The 14,763-nt window shown below is 39.8% G+C and overlaps 1 protein-coding gene across 3 annotated transcripts in view; it reads right to left on the bottom strand.

Moving 5' to 3' along the window:
- LOC149232887 (uncharacterized) overlaps positions 1 to 14,763 on the bottom strand; it is a 398,827-nt gene that overhangs the window by 107,174 nt on the left and 276,890 nt on the right. For all 3 annotated transcript variants that reach the window (XM_089379541.1, XM_089379542.1, XM_089379543.1), the window contains 3 exons: positions 12,272 to 12,304; positions 12,021 to 12,140; positions 11,391 to 11,528 (listed from right to left, as the gene is read on the bottom strand). In XM_089379541.1, the coding sequence (XP_089235667.1) occupies positions 11,391 to 11,528; positions 12,021 to 12,140; positions 12,272 to 12,304 (291 nt within the window). The remainder of the gene's footprint in view (positions 1 to 11,390; positions 11,529 to 12,020; positions 12,141 to 12,271; positions 12,305 to 14,763) is intronic.

Raw genomic sequence — 14,763 nt, 5'->3', positions numbered from 1 at the left:
AACAATCCATCACTTTCCTCCGTCATGTCTTTCCTTCATTCCTGGAAAGTATCCTTCTTGGCTTTACCTCTGGGGCTTCCTTCACAAGGCCAACTATCTTCACCTTTTCTTCAACGGTGATTCACAAGTTACATAGTTGTGACATGTTTCACAATTCTCCTTACCTTGGCCCTGCACACATACCCAGTCTTTTCCAAGAGGTCGGACACCAAAAACAAATCACATGTTACCTTTTGGTGATGGCCTTTTTCCAGTGACATCTTCTTGTAGGTATCAACATCCTGCATACATGTTGACTCATCTCCCAACGATATTTGTTGTCAAGGGTCTTCATCTTTTCATACTCCTATCAGAGTCTTCACATCTTTCCGGGAGATTTCCTAGTCAAGTCTTCCTGATCTTCTGGATGTTGATTGCCTTCATCAAGGTTGCATACTTCACGATCTCTTCCATCCTCACATCTTTCATTCCCAAGAGCTCTCAAAGTTCTTCAATTGTAGTCAACTACCTCATACTTCATATGAGGACATATTATGTTGATTTCATCTAGTTAGACTTATGTCTTTCTGCATCCTTTCAGAGGAGGAGATCCTTTCCCTTTTGATCATGCTTGATTCATTTTACCTGCAACCATATATCATGACATTACAACATCAAATACAAATACAAGCATTCATACCTCATTTTCCCTTCAAGCTACTTTCAACAACTTTCTTGATTGAATGGATCTTCAATCCCTTGATTTGCTTCATCATGTCATCAGTCCTTCATCTCATGATTTCCATAAGTTGGAAATCCTGATGAAACATTTGTTGCCTTCCCGAACTAGAAGATCCTCCACTGAGATTTCTATCAGAGATCCTTCATGATCTAGTATGTCCCCCTCTGGAAAATGTTTCCTTTGTCCTGGATGACTTCTTCAATGTACAATGAGATTCCCAAGAGCTATATCCTTTATGATTCATACGAGCTCTTGTTTTTCATGATGCCACGATGCATCTTTTTACTATGATCATATCTGCAAGGACTTCTGATAGGACCCTTTTTGAGAGGGATGTCATCTTACTCATACTAGAGATCTATTACTCCCTCTTCCCTTTAGCTTCCTCTGTCCTTCAAATGATATGAACCTTTTTCCGTAATCTTTTCATAGTTTTGTTTTGTCTTGTTAACCTTTCCTTTGCACATAGTTGAGTCCTTTCAACTTACCTTTCTCTATCTAGCATAGAGACCACAAATTGTTGATTGAGGTGGCCTTCTTGTTCATAGACAATTGTCACCTTGCTTATCAATGATGATTATCTATTCATCATTTTCCCAGATCTCTCAATTGAGATCTCATGAAGATATTTCTTCATTCTTTGGCACCTTCTGCACTGCATTTCAGAGAGTATATCCTCTAGCATTTCATGTATCCTTCGTATGTCTCCTTCCTTACTTTATAGAACCTTAGGAGTTCTCGTGACATCAAAGGAGACCTTAATGTACTGACTTCTCTAAGGATAATGACAATCCTTTTCATTCCATGCAAGACCCTTGATGACCCATCCAATATATAGGTCTTCTTGCAATCATGAAGTCATAAAACCAATCTTGATTATAAAATGAAAAAGTACTTACTTGATTGTGACATCTTCACCTTGATTAAGTTGGCAGTCATATAGGTACTTCCTTCGTCTGAGATCTTTGATATGCAGATTGCCTCCTGTGCCAATTATGACTGAAGTGTAGTGAGGCCCATTTTGAACATTATGCTGCAGATGATCTGCTTCTTTGAGTAGGAATCTGAGTTGTCAAAACTGTTGAAAAGATCCAATCATTGTTATGCCATTGTGAGATGATTGGGATTACTGTGGATCAAAACTTTAGGAGTCACCCGAGCTGTTGCTATGCCTCTTGAGATCTGACTACTTCATCCTCTTGATTGTTGTCTTACAAATCCCTTGCTGTTGTAGACTTGTTGGTGTGGGCTGCTTCCTGAACTTCGATCCTCTGGTGTAGTCTTTGATATACAAGATCTTGCTGTTGTAGATTGTCTCCTTGATCGTACAGACAACCATCCTTGAGATTATATACTGTTGTTGTAGACTGATCCTTTGATCTAGGGTTTGATCAAGATATTCTTTAGCTTGCTATGCTTGAAACTTGAAGTTTGCATGTCTCTTTTCTGCCCTCTCTTTGACTTCTGAACCAACCCTCTGATACCATGTTGAAGAATCTAGGGCATGCATAATTATAGTGATTCTTCTTAAGCATGATAACAATTTGTGAAGTGTTTTTACATTTTATCTTAGCTTGATCTTCTTTGCATTATTAGTGTGTGTGTTTAGTTCATCAAACTGCTATCAAAACAAAAGAAACAAGAACACAAATATTTAATTTTTTGCCAGGGCCAAAACCTCTCCCTCTTCGAGAGGAAAACCCACGCAAAATTCTTCTTATAGAGATTCCATTGACAAATACCAAGACCATGACCCTTGACACAATCTGCCCCTCCAAGACCAAGACATCAATCCTCTTCCTCTAACACTGTTGAGATCATCATGATCGGTGCACCATTGAATCCATCACTGAGATCTCTTGACTTCATTGTGATCATCATCCTTACTATTGTCATACCGCTGTCATCCTACTACTGTTGCATCTTCATTTTCTGTTCCTTTTGTATGGGATCATCATTGATGTAGTACCATCGAAACAATGAGGTCACAAAGATATCAATATCATGATTCCATGATTATCCATGCTCGGAACAGAACTGTACATATTACAGAGATCATTCCTTATTAATATGTTAAGGCTGTGATTCAACAATGTCGTGATCACCGAGTAGACTACTTTGATATATCCTACATTTGACTGGAATGACAACAAGGAGAGTGATCTAATATCATTCACAACAAGAGGGATATACACAACTGTAGGATCATCGTGATCCTCTTCATTGATCTGTGTAGAATTTTAATGTAACCCTTGTCACTACCTTTTATGATGTCGAGACTGTAATATGTATGTCGAGATTGAGACAGCATCTTTAGGATCAAGCATGATCTCCATGAAGCCAAGACAGTAATATAAGTGTATGTCGAGGATAGTCCATCCATAGTGACTGTGTCCTCATCTGAAGTTTCTGTTGCTTCATCCATCCGAGATAGGTATGCCGAGAATGAGACAGAGACATCACTTCATCATTTAAATGCTCAGATCACACGCAGCCTTTTTCTTCTCTGTCCATCCGAGGACATCACCTTCAGATCATAGCTATGCTGAGAGTAGACTAGCCCGGGTTCTTTTGCTCCTTATACCCATCCGAGGAGGCAGCTGAACCTTAGATCTATCTCACCGAAATGCAGATCTTCTGCCCCTTAATCAACCGAAAATTCAGAGACAAATTGCGAGATCTTCTGTGATTTGTGCTGACCCTTCATGGGTATTTATAGTAGTGCGCCTACTATATTTGAGCCGACTTGAGTGGGTGAACGGATGTGACTGTTGCCCAAGCCGACATGACTTTTAATTATGCATTTTAATTCATATTGGAGCCAACATGAAGAATTCTTTCTCTTTTTCACTTGCAGACTTCTAGGAGGATTACGCATGGTCTTTGGAGGGCTTATTCATGACTTTGTGGACTTGTTTACATTTACATAAACTCATGAAGAGTTTCTATACACATGACATGACTTTGACATATAAATAAATCCTAAAGACATGAAGAAGAAGTCTTTCACCTAGTGACACTTCTTTCTCATGAAACCCATGTAGCAAGGCATACAAAAATAATTTATTTCCTTTTATTACATCATTTACAAACATCATCTCATTATGAAGACCAAACCTAGTTACACTTTCTTCAACAACACAGTGCCAGTTGTGTGCTATGGCCTGCAGCCTAGCACAACAGCCTTGTTGTAGCTTCTGCCTCCACAAGATGCGCCCAAACAATCTGAGAACAACAGCGTACTGCCCTACTAAGACTCACCCTAGTAGCCTGCTCTCTTAGCCCTTGAAACAGCAAGATTCCAGCCCTCAAATAATCCGCACTTGCCTCAGCAGCTCGGACTTCTATAGCAAACTTTAGACCCTTGCTTCCACGTTGTCCAAGACCCCTCTCTTGCTGCAGTTAAGCTGTCCCAATTTCAGAGCTATCCCTTTGAGAACATTGCACACTTGGATGCGCATAACACATCAAATCACCCTTTATTTATAGCCAATAAAGGGGCTCCAATGAATTAGTGAAGAGACACATCTATTGGCTAAATTTTACTTCAAGCCTACATGACTTGAAAACCAATAATTACTTGTCAATTTCAAAAATTCATTTCTCCACTTCTACAACTCGAAATTCAATGATTCTCGAAGCGTTAAATTCATCTTTCCACCCTCTATCGTCTCATGCCATCATATGTAGAAATGTGCTTCCGGAAATGCCCTAGACACCATTGGGTGCAAAACCCCATACTTGGGTTTCAAGTCCACAAGTGACCCTTGTGGCCTTTTGTGTTGATTTGGGGTAGCATCAGATTTGCTCTAAGCCTCAAATTTTGTAGGAAGCCTTGGGCACATGTATTTCAAAGAACTCAGAAAGCGTTTTGGGAAATTCCACTCATAAGTGATTTTATTAAAACAATTACTATTTTTAATGGGGTGTCTAAGTCTAAACTTAGGAAAGTTAAAATATTAATGGGTATTAATCTAATCAAGGGTGAATCTTCTAGAAAAAGCCATGGATCAAGCCAAAACAATCTGAGCCTTTGATTATGTTTTAATCTAGGCCGTTGGTTGTCCAACTGGAAGATATAAGAAGGGGCTTGAGGGTCATTTGGAAAACACACAGAGAGATAGAGAAAATCGATTTTCTGAAGTGAGAAGTTCTCAAGAGGAAAAATTGATTAAGGAAATCTCTTGCAGTTGAGGGGCAAGGATAGGAGCTTCCGTAGAGAGAGATTCTTAGCCAGAGATATATCAGCAGAGAGAGACAGTAAGTGATCCAGAATCTTTGACACAAACGCTGACGTACGGCCAGAAGGGCCAAGAAGAAGTGATGCAGAGGAAAAGAGAGAAAGTCGAAAATCAGAGCAAATGGTCAGTTTCAGCAACCAAAAGCCGAGGTGTAAGACCAAGAGGCTGAGTGCAGTGACTCTGGGCTACTGACCGAATCTTTAGCTAGGTGACGCAGTGCCTGGAAGGGTTAACGCTAGGACAGCGTAGAGGCAGTGTAGATCTAGCGCAGTGCCTGCCAAGGGCACCTCATCCAGCAGTCGGATCAGCCAGGATTTCTCAATGATTGCGTCAGGTAAAACTCACAAAGCTTCTGCCAGTATTTCTCCCCGTAACTAAATAACCCTGTGAGGTATTCAATGATGTATTCAAATTTTGCTACTGCTTAATAATAATAAACCCTCAAAGCTGTTGCACCAGTTTTCCTGCATTGAGTTTTTCCGAGGACTTTTTTGTCCAAAAATAATTGTGTCCTATGTGTTCTATTTTTCTTTCTTGCTCAGTATTTTGTTTCTGCATATATGTTAATTAAGTGAAGGTTGCAGATGTATTTGCTTCGATATTTACCGTACAACACAATAAATAACTTGCATGATTTAAACAAGTAGGAGAGGTAACATCAGTTTGCTGCAATAGGGATTCCCACTTAGGAATTTTGACACTTTGCCCTCGAAACCCTGAACCCTAGGGCTTGGAGTACCTCCCACTTTACACAAATCAACACTAAAGACAATTATGGCTACATTAACATATCATTACTAATAAAACTCCTTATCCTCATCAGCGAAGATAAAACAAGATGTTTGTTCAATAGAAGGGGCAACTCTACTAGTACTTCCACTTGCACTTGCACCACCATTGGCACAAATATCAAGAGCAGAAAGAGAAAGCTCTAAATCTGGGCATTTGGGTGTTAAAAGGGGCCCACACCCTTCTTCACCCCTTGAGCTGGCCGAAAAAGGTAAAAAAAAAAAAAGCATTTATGTTACCCAAAACGCGTCCTATAGCGGCTAAAATGGGGCCGAAACACCATAGGTATGGCCAACGGCATTTCAGCCCCGTTTCAAGGTTGTTTCGACATTTCGGGTCATCCCCCGTACCAGAATGCCACCTTTTTAGGCGTTTCCTGCAACATAGCCCTTAAGCAACACGGAAAGAACAAATTGGCTCCAAAATTCTACGGACCTTTTCAAATCAACAAAAAGAAAAATCAGCAAAGTAACATGTGGATTGAAATTTCCAAACAATTGTCGCATCCATAATGTCTTCCATTGATCATGACTCAAGAAGGTGTTGGGACAAGCCCAACTAGCTCAAACAGAAATTCCTGATTTTGATGATGAAGGAAAATTTATTTTAGAACCAGAAGATATTCTTGCCCCTAAAGAAAAGGTGTTACAATCTAGAACCATAAAGGAATATCTGATCAAATGGAAAAAAACTTGTCAAAAGAAGAATCATCATGGGAGATAGAAAGTTGTTGTCAACAGTACGTCTCATTATGCTTGCTTTGAGGACAAAACAATTTTTAAGTGGATGACCAAGTTATAAACATAAAATAATATTAATAATAATAAATATAATAACTTAACACAATAAATAATAATAGACAATAATAAGTTAATAAGTGATGAAAAGTCAAAGCACACATACCCCTTCACTTGTGACCAGACAATGCTATAAGTAAACCATCTTGAGGGTCATTGTAATCATCTCATTCATATTCATTTATAATAGTTATTCAACTCAATATACTTGCAACTGTTAGTTTTTGTAGTATCGGTTGTGTTCTAGCCATGAAATTTGGTGGAGAAGCTAGAATACATGTATTCTCCAAAACCCAGAAATCGTTTCTAGAAATTCCACCTAGAGACGACTTAATTAAAATAATTAATATTTTATTAATGATGCCTAAGTCTAAACTTAGGAAAACTGATTAATTAAAGGGTATTAATTAAGTCATGGTGAGAATCTTTTAAAGGAAGACATGGATCGAGTTCTAGTTAATCTTAGCCATCGATTATGTTTTAATCTTGGTCGTTGATGTTTCAACGAGAGTATATAAGAAGAAACTCGATGGGGGTTGGAGAACACACTTGAGACACTAAGGAATTCGATTTTGTTGGGAAATCGATCTTAAGAGTAGCAGGTATGTTTTGCCAGAGGTGATTCAGTAAGATCAAAGCTATGAGAGAGGGGCAGGGATAGTAAGGCCAAAGGGAGATTTTCCAGCCCACTGAGTGCATAGCAGAGAGACAGTGAGTTCCACAGAGAGGCAGCGCAAAGCAGTGCTTCAGAGGGGAAGCTATATTTTGTTGGGGAGAAGCAGTGATTCAGTGCTAGAAGTCGGAGTGGGAGCCTGGAGGCCAAGAGAGTCCACTTCCTAGACAGCAGTTGATCAGTTACCAAGAGAGGCATTGGTCTGAGTTGCATGACGTGGAATTGCCTAGGCTGATGCGGGGACTGCGCAGAGGCAACAAAGAGCAGCTCATCTTGAGCCAAGGTCAGTGTCGGATCACCGGTGGAAGTGAGATTTTTCTCACTAGATCTTCTGTCAGTCATTTCTCTGTATGGATTGCTAGATTTGAGCATCCATAGATTTGCACTCAGATTTATTACTGCATAATAATAAAACCCTCAGCTGCTGCATCAGTTTTCCCAAGTTGGGTTTTTTCGGGGACATTGGTCCAAAAATAACATTGTTATTTGTGTGTATGTGTGCATCTATTCCTCCAACATTATTTTTCTTCAGCGGTATTTATTTTGTGAAGGTTGCAGTGTATTAGTTTCGATATTTGTCGTAGAACACAGTAAATAATTTGTTCAGTTATTTAACAAATAGAAGAAATTTAATCAGTTGTTGCAGTAGGATTTGGGGTTCCCGAATTTTCACATGGTATCAAAGCACAAATCGTAAACCAGAGAGCTCAGTAGCAAAAGGAAGGAGGAATTTTGAATCTCTGCAGAGGCAACATTTCAAAACCCTCAAGAGGCAACGCAGTCCTTGGGTCAAGAGGGTCAGTTTTTGAGGAAAATTTATTTCTTTGAGAGACTCGACAAAGAAATTAGATTTTCCAGATCATAGCTTACCAGAGGCAGAGGGAGACGTAGTATTTTCCTTGCAGAGCAGATCTTCAGTTGGGACACAGTTATTTTGCAATAGTTTGCTAGTGCAAAATAGCGTCAAGAGGAAGGAAGAGCACACGCTGAGGGAATTCTTTCCTCAGGAAACTTCTAGCACAGAAGTGTGATTTTTCCTAGCAGAGCAGCAGTAGTTGTGAGCATATTTGCCCACTCCAACAGGAAGTGTGAAAAAACAGTCAGCAGTTGCGCAAAGGAGAAGAGGAGGAATTCGACAATTTTGCAGAGATGGCATTAGCAAGGCTGAGAGATCAGGATCGATTGGAGGGAGCCTCCAACTATGTGATCTGGAAGGCAAGAATTTCCTATCTTCTAGATGAGTATTATCTCAAAGCTTACATCGATAGTGTGTCAGTGGTACCCTCAGATGCAGATCCGCTGAAGGCCTACAAGAAGGAGATGGCAAATGCAAAGAGGTTGATTCTCGATGGGGTTCGAGATCACGTAGTGTCTCACATAGCTAGCAAACATACTGCCCGACAGATGTGGGAGGCACTTGCTACGCTATACGAGGGAACTTCCGAGCAGCGTAAGATGTATCTTGAAGAGAAACTAAGATGCACAAGGATGCAGAAGGCGGAGCACATAGAGCCCTTCCTTACTAGGCTTCAGCATACCTAAGACCAGTTTTCTGCAGTAGGGTTAGCGCCTCAGCCTACAGAATTGGCACGGTTTGCTCTTAGCAACATTTCCAAAGAATGGCAGATCTTCATCCAGAGTATACTGGGCAGCAAAAAGTTGCCAGATTGGGATTGTATGTGGGTTTATCTGCAACAGCAGGAGATGAGGTGAGATTTGGTGGAGACCACCATCAATGGCACCAGCGGCAACAGTGGGACGAAGCAAGTAAAGGAAGAAGAGAATGTGGCCCTCGCATCAAAGGGGTAACATGAGCAACATAGAAGGAAGAAGGACATTTCCAAAGGTGAAATGCTTCAGATGTGGTGAGCTTGGCCACTATAGCACTCAATCTCCTCTCAGGAAGAAGGACAAGGAGGAGAAGCAGGATCAGTAGGCTGCATCCGCAGAGATCGACAAGATGTCTTCTAGATTGGAGGTAGAGTTTGCCATGATCACCGAGATACCTCTTGGAGTGAGGTGGGGTGATTTGGTTTTGTAGCCTCAGAGAGATACAAGATGGGCAGGATTCTTGAGGAGGTCCACCTCATGAATCAATACCTTGCTACGGGAGCCCAAAACATGCAGTAGAGAGACGGATCAATGGTAGTTGGTGCAGTTAGGTGCTAGAGTGACAGATGCAATGGCTACAGCAGTCAGACACTAAGCAGCGCAGTGCAGAGTTGGCACAGAACAGAGTCAACAGCAACGCAGAGACTTCAGTGACAGCGCAGAGTCTAGCAGTAATCAAGACTCGGGCAACAGACGCATCATATTGATCACAGTTGATTCAGTATTTTGGATGCTTTTCAGTTGCAGTAGCAACAGATGGAGAGGGAGTTGCAGTGCAGATGCAGTGTTGGCAGCAGTTTAGCAAGGCCAACAGCAGCACAAATGCAGTGTTTATCAAAGTTGCGCAGTAGTTGATGGGCAGCAGTAGCCAAACATCAGCAACGTGACAGGGGGCGATGCAGAGACAAGGTGTTGCTTTAGTGGGTTGCAGCGCTAGAACACTTTCCTCGCTAAGAGGGAGTGTTAGTTTTTGTAGCATCGGATGTGTTCTAGCCACAAAATTTAGTGGAGACGCTAGAATACATGTATTCTCCAAAACCCATAAATTGTTTCTGGAAATTCCACCTAGAGACGACTTAATTAAAATAATTAATCTTTTTTAATAGTGCCTAAGTCTAAACTTAGGAAAATTGATTAATTAAAAGGTATTAATTAAGTCACGGTGAGAATCTTTTAAAAGAAAACATGGATCGAGTTCTAGTTAATCTTAGCCATCGATTATGTTTTAATCTTGGCTGTTGATGTCTCAACGAGAGACTATAAGAAGAAAATCGATGGGGGTTGGAGAACACACTTGAGACATCAAGGAATTCGATTTTGTTGGGAAATCGATCGTAAGAGTAGCAGCTATGCATTGTCGGAGGTGATTCAATAAGATCTAAGAAGTGAGAGAGGAGTAGGGGTAGTAAGGCTGGAGGGAGATTTTCTAGTCCGGTGAGTGCATAGCAAAGAGACAGTGAATTCCACAAAGAGGCAGCACAGAGCAAAGAGGAAGGGCAATGTTTCAGAGGGGAAACCGTATTTTGTTGGGGAGAAACAGTGATTCAATGCCAGAAGCCGGAGTGGGAGCCCGGATGCCAGGAGAGTCCATTTCCCAGACAATAGTTGATCAATTAGCGAGAGAGACGTTGGTTCAAGTTGTGTGATGCAGAACTACGTAGGCTGACGCAAGGACTGCGCAGAGCCAATAGAGAACAGCTCATCTTGAGCCAAGGTCAGTGTCGGATCACCAGTGGAAGTGAGATTTTTTCTCACTAGATCTTTTGTCAGTCATTTCTCTATATGAATTGCTAGATTTGAGCATCCATATATTTGTACTCAGATTTACTATTGCATAATAATAAAACCCTCAACTGCTGCACCGATTTTTCCTAGTTGGGTTTTTCCGGGGACATTGGTCCAGAAATAATAGTGTTATTTGTGTGTGTGCATCTATTCTTCCAGCATTATTTTTCTTCCACGGTATTTATTTTGTGAAGGCTGCAATGTATTAGTTTCAATATTTGTAGTAGAACACAGTAAATAATTTGTTCTATTATTTCACAAATAGAAGAAACTTAATCAGTGGTTGCAGTAGGATTCGGGGTTTCCGAATTTTCACAGCAACAGTGGCTTGTAACAAACTAGTATATATACATTTGATTTATGATATTGCACTTGAACCTATCGAGTTTTCTTGAGTTCATAAACTAATATGTAATAAGTTATTGTGTAACACATCTTTATTATGCTATTGACAGATGTACTCTGTCCCATATTTGGTAAACATTGTGTATATGGAAGTTTACCAAGACTTACTGTGATTTATGTTATTTACAAGCATCCTTTTGGCATTTTCAAATTTGCTCCTTACAATTGAAAACAACTACCATAGCCACCAGCAGCTTTTTCTCGAGTTTACTCACTCCTTATGCAATTATTGCAAGTATCACCCTTCCTAGAGCATACTCTTATAATTATACAACTAAAATTTCCAAATTTAAAATTGATCTTACTAATTATCCAATTCAATAGGCTATCCATCGCTAACATATATTAACTCTATCCAACTATCAAACCTGCGTCAAGTTTGCAATAAGGATGCAAATGCCTGGAAAGCGCTCCAGCTCATGTAAAAGAAGACCAATAGAAACATCGGACCAGGCTGAAACATTCATGATACCAGCTCTAGAAGAAGCATCTTCAGAAACAAATATCTGCACAGAATGCAAATAGTCACAAAGTAGAAAAGAACATCAAACACTAGATAAAGTTCAAACAAGGAAAATAAACAATTTATTCTAACTCATATTATCCAATAAAAGGGAGTGTCTATGATAGTTAGGTGAAAATGTAGGACAAATTGAACGTTGGGGAGCTATTTTCCATACAGCCCTATATCTCATGTATAAAAGAAGATGTCAGGTCACTTTGTATGTTAACTCCAACCCTCTTACCCTACCGGAACATTCACCTACTAATCATAAGTCAATTATGTAGATCTGTATCAGATTGAAGAACTTTAAGTAATATCATATATGTAGATTCTCTAGATCTTAGAGACAGGGCCGATGGACTAGCCCTTCTTGCAGACATTGGGAAAAGGTCATTGATCTATAGGCCTGTGCCCCACCTTGTCTAGCCCTTTAACTAATCTTCGTGAAAATGCAATACAAGATAAATTTTCTCCACAAAAAAAAGCATAAGACCTGAAAGTCCTCCAGTACAAGAACAGCATCCATAAGCCGGGCATCTTTAAACACTGAGGAAATGCTAGAGCTTGTCTTATCACTGTTTCTTCTTGATACTAGTTGCGCACAGTTTATCACCTGATAGTCCAGATCAGATATTCCACCAAATGAACTCAGCCAGAAAATAATTTAACAAAAAATAAGTCTAAAATGTCCAAGAAAACTGGAAGGGGATTATTTTTCCTGAATCTACTAAGGGAAATGTTTACCTTTAAAGGGCGGCCCAATTCAAATCCAATTGCCTGCATGAAAACAAGAACAAAATTATCATGAATAATTCAAAGATTTAAACAACTATTCATTACCTCAACCATTTACAAATACACATCTCCCATAAGATGAAACACAGAGACCAAAAGAAATATCTTTCAAGGTCCCCCAAGCAGCATTACCTATCTGAAACCTAAGCTAATATAAAAGGAATCAGTCTGATTTCTTTCATGTGGTGTGCTAAGAAAACAAATAATTAGGGTGTTTCCCTGACAACTTGTTACTATCATCAATGATCAGTACAAATAAAATTAATTCATGGAAAAATTATGAATTAATTGGTGAAATAATCTTTAGTTGAGAAATAAGCTGGAAACTTTGCCTAAAACTGTTGCTGAAAAAAAAAACATTTTTTCAATTGAAATTTATACATCTTTTAATTGGTTGACAAAAAGTTTTCCACTTTTTTCAGTTTTTTTCTAAGTTACCGGAAACGTCCCTCCAAGACCCCAGAAATGTCGTTTGGCGGTTCGGAAACAGAAATGGGTACGATACGGCATGGAAATGGCACGGAAACATTTCAGTTTTTTGGAAACGCAAGATCCTATTTCTGAAATGTTTCCATTTTTTTGGAAATGCAGAATCCTATTTCTGAAACGTTTCGGGCATTTTTAAGGGTTTTGGATCTGTTTCCAGAGTTTCCTGACTTGGATATGACATTGAATGCCATGTCTCATATGACTTTGTTTGATGAGGAGGCACCAATAATTGCATCTTCAAGTGGACATGGCAGCAATGCTCCCACTCATGGAGAGGATCCAAATGATGATGTGGATCTTAATTACATGGATGAAGACATATTTGATGATATGTAAATGTAATTTATGATGATGTTTTAAACTTTTGAACAATGAACATTGAATACCATAATATGTCATATGATAGTAGACTGTCAGTCATAGTTCATTTTGTAATTTGCACTATGTAGTGTGCATATAGCATTATTAATTTTGGTGATGATGTTGATGATTGAAATTGGGAACAGAAACTTGATATGTTGAATGTTATGACAATCACTAATGATGATGACAATGTCTATGTTGAATTGATGATGATGATTTCTTTATGTGGATTTCATGATGATGATTATGTATTTTTAAATATAGAATCTAGATTCTAAAAGATGAATAGTAATATAAAAGTTTTATTTTGTCGTATCGTATCCATATTTTTTGAAAAATTGCCGTATCCATTTCAAACCCCATTTCTGTATCTGTTTCAGTGCAACTTAGTTTTTTTCCCACATAGCCATTTTCAGACCCCTTGCCCAGTTCATGCCAAGTCTGAATTTCAGTTTAACAGTAGATGTGTTGAAAATTGTGTAGCATGAGAGGTACTCCTACAAGTCTTGGGTGCTAGACTTGTGAGAAGAAAACCCACAAAATGGATGATTTGTTGGCAAAGTACCCAAGTTTGGGGTTTTAACCCAAAGGTGTGGGCTTAGAACCCAAGATAATTAAAATTATATTCTAATTGTTGTTGAGGAGTCTCTTAATGGATAATAGGGGCACCTAAGGCACCTTTTAGAGAGTTATATATTGGAGGCCAAAGGAGTGGCCAAGACATAACCGCAAGACTCATATTGTGAGCAAGAGATAAAACCAAAGAGAGTCGCAGCCTAGAAGAGGAGGGCGAAGAAGAGGCTGAGTTAGTGTTCTGTACTCAAAGAGACCGCAGCAAGGATGAGTTTTTGTTTGGAGGCCGTGTATTTGTCCTAAAGGGAGGCCGAGGGTTCTGTGTGCTGGATGCAAGAGACCAGGGGTCTGTTCATGGTGAAAAGGGCTGGTTAAGGCTCCTTTAAGATCTGTTCATAAGGGCCGCAGGGCTGGACTGTGCCCTAGTCTGGGCCGCAGCCAAGAAGAGGCCTGGACCAAGGCTGGACAAAGATAAAAGACCAGCTGAGGTCATCTGAGGTGAGGCTGAAGCTTCCAGGGTTAGGCTGCAGTTAAAAGGAGCTCTGAGGTTGCAGAAAGGAGGCTGCAGGCAGCAATAGCACGCCGAATTAGTGCAGACAGCAAGAACAGGGCTACAAGAGGAAGTTTGTTAAGCAAAGGAGGGGCTAGCAGCAAGCTGACAAGTGGTAGGTGTGAACAGTGGCTAAAGAGAGAAGTCTACTGGTGAACCAGTTGTTGGACAGAATTCTAAAGGAGATGATCTGTGTGGAAAAAGAGCACTGAAAGGGCTGCATGTCAAGGACTAAAAACAGCAAGTTGAGCCATTTTGTCTTTGTTTTATGGGCAGATGAGGGCCTGAAGGATTAGGCCTCAGCACTAGTTTTATCAGTCAAAGGACAGATTTGCTTTCTATTTATTATAGCATTGTATTAGTGTTTTCAAAGGGCCATAATCCTTGGTATGGGAGCCCTAAGATTTTCTTGTTGATGGACTGATAAGAAAAGTGTTTGGGCCATATATCTTGTGTACTTTTGTTG

Source organism: Pinus tabuliformis, chromosome J (assembly GCF_031772625.1).
Source record: "Pinus tabuliformis cultivar Carrire ecotype Pingquan chromosome J, CPIR1, whole genome shotgun sequence".
Lineage (NCBI taxonomy): Eukaryota > Viridiplantae > Streptophyta > Pinopsida > Pinales > Pinaceae > Pinus > Pinus tabuliformis.
This window is presented reverse-complemented; position numbering and strand designations above follow the sequence as displayed.